Source organism: Stegastes partitus, unplaced genomic scaffold (assembly GCF_000690725.1).
Source record: "Stegastes partitus isolate 25-593 unplaced genomic scaffold, Stegastes_partitus-1.0.2 Scaffold731, whole genome shotgun sequence".
Taxonomy (NCBI): domain Eukaryota; kingdom Metazoa; phylum Chordata; class Actinopteri; family Pomacentridae; genus Stegastes; species Stegastes partitus.
In genome coordinates, this window is record NW_007578462.1 from 27,632 (window position 1) to 33,650 (window position 6,019).

The window sequence follows — 6,019 nt, forward strand, 5'->3', positions numbered from 1 at the left end:
TCTGCAGCACTAACTAACCTCCACATTAACCAACTAGCAGTGTGTATGCAGCACTAACTAGCCTCCACATTAACCAACTAGCAGTGTGTCTGCAGCACTAACTACTTCCACCAGGCAGTTCCTGGTTAGCCTCGGCTAGCTCCTGTTAGCATGCCAGGACGTAATAACAGTAAAAACTACGGAAGCCGGGAGTCTCACCTTTCCTTCTGCATCGAACGGCTCGTTGAAGCCTCCGTCTTCTCCGGAGGTGGCGGTGAGCTGTCCCTGGTCCCAGTCCGGGTAGGGGTTCGGGAAGGAGCGCTCCTCCATCTCCGCCTCTGTAGCCGAGATGAGCTTCAGCCGCTTGGACATGTTATCTCCCATCGCTACGGCGGCCCGGCAGGGACAGTCCGCAGGCTCGCTGCAGGCCACAGGCTGGAAATAAGCGATCGCGTTCTGGAAACAGTCATAGTTTAGTAAACAGCGAAGTGTTACGAATGGTTGGAAATGAAAAGAGGTTTTTTGACCAATATTTAAGAACAATCTGTTTGTTTATCCACGTTACACGGAAACAGAAGGACTCAAACAGAGAGAGCTGATTGGTTGGAGCAGCACCAGACTGGGTCCATTCAGCTCTATAGGGCCTCATGGCAGGTGTTTGGTTCTGAAAGTGCACACTGAGGTTCAGTCTTGGTTGTTTCCTTTTAATACTCATGACATGAGGCCAAAACCACAAAGACCTCATCAGTCATGTTGGTCCAGCTGCTGCTATGAGCCTGTTTCATTTTAATCATTAAACACAGTGAGAGCTACACATTTGGATTTAAAACTGTTTTTAATGACAAATAGCTAACAGCGTTTAGTTAGTTTGGAGAAACTTCAGTTCAGAATAAATGACAACCAGGTTCCTGCTGTTAATGAGGCGTTCAGTTAATGAGTAAAATAAAGTTTGGTTAATGAATGTCACCTTGAGTCAGCTGAGCTCCAACAGGCCCGTCAGCTGTTCACTCATCATCCTCATTAACTTCTTCTCATCGTTTTACTTAAAAACGCAGTTTTTCAGCAGCGCTTTGTTTCTGGGTCGGAACCAAATGTGAAGGCAAAGTGAGAACAATAGGTCCAGACTCCTCCTCTGACAGAGCTGCCACCGTGCAGGCTGCAGGTGACCCAGGTGGAGCCAGCACCGGGCTTACCAGGGCTGAGGATGACCAGGCGCTCCGATCAGCAGTCTCCGGTCCCGGCTCTGCTCACAGCGTGTCTGGACGGGCTCGGTCCTGCTCGGTGGCTGCCCGGTCCAGCCTCTCCCGGTGCGTCCCGGTGAATGGAGCCGCAGTCAGAGCGAGCGGGCGGTGCAGGCGGTGCAGGCGGCCATGTGTCAGCGCATCACGGTGTCTGTCGGTGCCGCTCCCTCCTCTGCATCCTCCCTCTCCTCACCGCGCCGCCGGAGTGCTGCTGATGCTGCTCCGCAAATCAGAAAGACCCCCTCCACACACGCTGTGTGCAGACAACAGGCTGCAGGAGGCGTCCGACCCTCCCCACAGGACCCGCCTCTGATAGCCGGTACCGTCAGTACCCAGCAGTCCGGTCCGGGCAGCTGACTGTGAACAGTAACAGATGGTGTTGCTGTGTGATGCTGTGCTGCCTGGATTAGGCAATATAACAAACAAATCCACAGCCCCCACTCGGTCCACTCAGCACCAGCTCCCCTCCTCCACCGTCCTCCTGTCCCTCCTCTCTGCCTCACTGAGCGTCTTTACTGCATCCTGAAACACACCACGAGCTCCAGCACTGTCATCTGGCTGCAGTTTAACACATTCAGAGGAAGAGCTGAGTGTTACTTCATCACTTCTACAAAGGAGCACGTTTCAGCTTCATCTCAACACTCATTTTCAAAAGCACTTAAATCAATGCTTTCCTGGTTTCCTGCAGTTGGAGAGGTCAGAGCACTTCTGGCACTCTTTCCCATCTACACTTGGCCTTTCAGCGTCATCCGGTCGGTCCACAGCAGTCGTCTGACTCTGCCTTCCAGCCTTATGGAGCCTCGTGTTTCTGTCCTATCACTCTCCATCAGAGGAAATGGAGGAGCTCTACATGAATGTAGTGAACAAGAGTGACATCAGTGAAGCACAGATAAACCCTCTGATTGGTCTGATTGGGCTGAGACTGACTAAACAGAGAGGCCTGACCGAGCTTCACTTTGGTCAAGAGTCTCTTTTAAAAACATTTGATTTCTAAATATCAGCAGTAGAAAGTACTGGCCTCACGGAGACTGCATGACAGTCCACAGCACTGTCCACCTGGTGGAACCACAGCTCTGTGAGGGACCACTAGAGGCTGCAAAAGTGACAGAAATGCCCAAACTGAACAATAATACAAGCCTCCAGCAGAAACAAACATGTCGGGGATTTTCTCCACGACCCTCTGGTCTGACAGGAGTGTTGAAGATCCCTGTCATGAACTCAGGTATGATGTGAGCGCTGCCTTCATCCATGTGATAATGATAATAATAACCTCAGGCTATGGGGTCGTCACGGTTCAAAGAAACAACGCTGAAATCGATTTGCAAGGGAACCAACAGTGGCCTCCTGTGTTGAAGTGCAGTGTTTTGTCCTCTACAGCGGTTCTACAGCGAACAGCAACCTCCTGCACTGAAGAATAAAGCCACAGCGTTTCCTCAGATCGCCACATGAGGCCCGGTCCCCGTGGACACGGAAAGGTCCAACTTTACAGCAGAAGTAAGATCAAATAAGGTTTAATCTGTATAGTAAGTGTCTCCACTGATCACACAGCGAGGATTTAACTTATGCACGGTCAGCCTCAGCCGGGGCAGTTCACACACACTTTACCTCTTTGCTCATTCTTGGATCAGTTAGCAGTTTGGTCTCATTCTTCAGAACATACTGGACTGGCTGCACCTCACTGTGGTGAGAAAAAAACTCTCTGACTGGTTTGTATGTCCTAAAGCCAGTTATCTTGGGTGGAGCTCGGCAGGTGCAGCTCAGGCATAAGGATAAATGGCGATGATGTCGTTGAACAGGGAGACGAGCTCTGTCATTAAAATGGCTTCTCCAGGTGAAGCCTTCAGTGGAGATGGACAGCAGATAGAAAACACAGATCTTTTCAACTCCACACCAACAGACTTGATGATTAAAGGAATAAGGAATCATCCCACAGGGACCATAGATATCCAGTTCAGTCCATAGAAGTCAGTCCAGTTATTCATCTGAGCCCTCAAAAGCCCAACAAGTTCTCCAAACGAAATGTCAACATGAATGATGGCCGTCGCCTTTCAAATCCACTGAAAACGCCTGATACACACAAAAGAACTGTGACAAATCCACCCAGCGCTAAGAGACAACCTTCATCTACAAGACAGAGAGAAATGGTGAGATTAATATTAGCCAATAACTGGTCACCAGGAAACCACCAGCATCCACATTAACAAGAAACCTTCCACCTCCCAGCTCGCCGACTAATGCTCTGCATGAGCCCAGCTGTGATGCACATCTGCATGCTTTACATGAGACACTGCAAAAAGAACTGAAATGTAGGCTAACCTATTGTATTTAGCCGAGGGAGCTTGATGCAAGGCTTTATAGAGGGCTTGTCACATCTCTGGAACATATGCTGGTTGAGCAATTAGCATGGTTCACTTGGTGAGTTTACGCAGCGTTCACCACATCCTGCTACAGCACAGAGCTGCTGCCCAGTCGCTGTGCAGTGCTCTCTGCCTTTTGATCCCGTGCTCAGTGTGAGGTTTTGATGAAATCATGAAGGGCAGTAATGATGTTCTAATCCCTCGGAGACGGGGACCAAAAGCATGTAAATGCTGTGATAAGCCATGTATCTGTGGGAGTCCCATCAGCAGCAGCAATCTCTCACACAAGCCATCACAGCAACGCAGGACGACAGACTCCTCCCACCGTCAGGAGGAGATCCCTGGAAGACCCAAGTGATGAGAAATACTGTACATGGAGAGCAGATGCATGGGTCCTTCCCTGGACGATGATCCAGCGGAGCCCGGCCTGTAGCGGCTGGAGGGTCGTCAGTGCAGAGTCAGCCTGAGGGCGAACCGAGCCGCCCATTCATTCTGTTCATCTACTCAAAGCGTCACACAGTGCATCTTTATCACTAACACTAAACACTGCTGCCCAGGAGAAGCCAGGCTGTGGAGTGGTTCTGTTCTTGATCGTATTACTGACAGCAGCTGAACTCAATCGGTCACTTTTTTACTCTTTGTTCCCAAATAAGCCAATTAAACTCCATCCAGCTGAGGTGAGGAGGCTGATGGTGACAGAAAACAGAGAAACGTAACAGGCCAGGAGAAATCCAGCAGCCGTAAAGAAAGAGAAGCAAGAAGGCGTGCAGGCTGATGTGCTGCTACTGCTCCTCCACTACAGCCATGGTTATCATTGGGAGAGTCTCAGCTCATCACTGCAGCCCGGTACTGGCTCCCAGGACTCACACTTCCTTTTATGTTCTTTAGCAAAGTTTCATCATGCAGTTGTTTCAGACAGCAAAAAAAGGTAAAGAATGAGATTGTAAACTGTCCTGAACCTTGTCTGACCTGATCTCCATCATCACCGTGTGCAGTCTGAAGCAGCTGCACGTCTGGTTTCCACAGATCGATGGTGCACAAAGCCGACTGTCCATCGCACGATTCTGGGAGGACGACGAGTGCAGCTCTGATTCGTGATGCCTCCTGCAGCTGCTCTTCCACTGATTCTTAGTTGGTCACAGATGTTGCTGCATCCTTTTCCATCTTTGTGAAGTCTCACAATCAGATTTTTAAAAATCCTCAAGCAATTTTCAAAGTATTTGTTATTGATTGTTCAATCTACCGGTGGTCCCGTTACTGAGAGGTGCACCGAGGTGTGCTCACTCCCACTAAAATAAAATACACATCATGTAGACGAAGCCCTTTTTTAAAGGAGGTGAAGCAAACAGTGAACAATGCAGCGGCCTTGTTTTATGCTCCAGGTGCTCCAGGAGGTGTTCCCCTGATGCTGAGGTTTGGATGGTTCTGGACTCACTGGGCCATGCTGACAGTGAAGGAGTCTGTGTGCTCCAACAGAACACTGCAGATGTTGTCAAACTGGAGCACATCAGTCATCGTTAGAGTGTCACGAGACAGCCCATTTGCTGCCTCTTGAGCTATGACACACTAGACTGGATAGAAGGATGAGTTATTAGGCTCATGTTCATTCACATCAGTGTGATCAGACGGTTCTTATGGACAGAGTCGGATCAGATGATCAGCAGAACTTTCCCCTCTGTGCCTCTAGTACCAGCGTAGTCCAGGACATCTGGTGCTCACCACACACCTGAAAGCAAGATATCGCTGGTATGAAAGCTTCAAAAGTAGCTCTAAAGCTCAAATCTGTGCTGTCTAAATACCCAGATTACTGTAGAAACAGTTCATTGGGACTTGAGTGAACTCAGTGGGCCTCCTGCCTGAACACCGTTCAAGCACAAACCCTCACCTGTCCTACCAGAGGACGAGCTGTAAGGTGAAAACAGCACATTTCAGACACCTTGGACCTAAAAACACAGAGGATCAGGCTGGTTGACTCATTTCACACATTTCTATTCTGCTTCTAATTTTCAGTGAGATCCATCCTGATCTCTGCTCCTCTGACACTTCCATTTATTCCTCATCGTCAGAACAGCTCCTGCAGGCAGAAGTGCTGAGCTCGGCTCTGTCCTGCTGTGTGGGAACTGAGCTGATGCGTCGTCTTCGTCATTCCAGGACTTTCCGTCGTGTGTTGCTGGATGTGATGCTGGTGAGCATTTGTTTGTGTAGCTTTTGTGTTGTCAGATCCAGCAGAATGTTTTTTTGCACATCAGACAGATGCAGTAATTTGAAACATTAGAGCTGATGCAGAGATGTGGCAGCGCTTCAAATTGCTCATTACCTCGCTTCATTGAAGGCTAATTTGTCAGGCAGCCTCGCCGAGCACGGCTCGCAGCACGCTAGTTCTCAGCATCACTCTGGGACAGGATGGTCCTGGTTTTTACAGTATTACGTAGATGACAGAAG

General features: G+C 49.3%; 1 protein-coding gene across 1 annotated transcript in view; it reads right to left on the reverse strand.

Annotated features, from left to right (window-relative positions):
• Nucleotides 1–363, reverse strand: part of lancl2 (LanC lantibiotic synthetase component C-like 2 (bacterial)) — a 23,471-nt gene extending 23,108 nt beyond the window's left edge. The window contains exon 1 of the mRNA XM_008291296.1: nucleotides 199–363. Within this exon, the coding sequence (XP_008289518.1) occupies nucleotides 199–363 (165 nt within the window). The remainder of the gene's footprint in view (nucleotides 1–198) is intronic.
• Nucleotides 364–6,019: the final 5,656 nt, after the last annotated feature.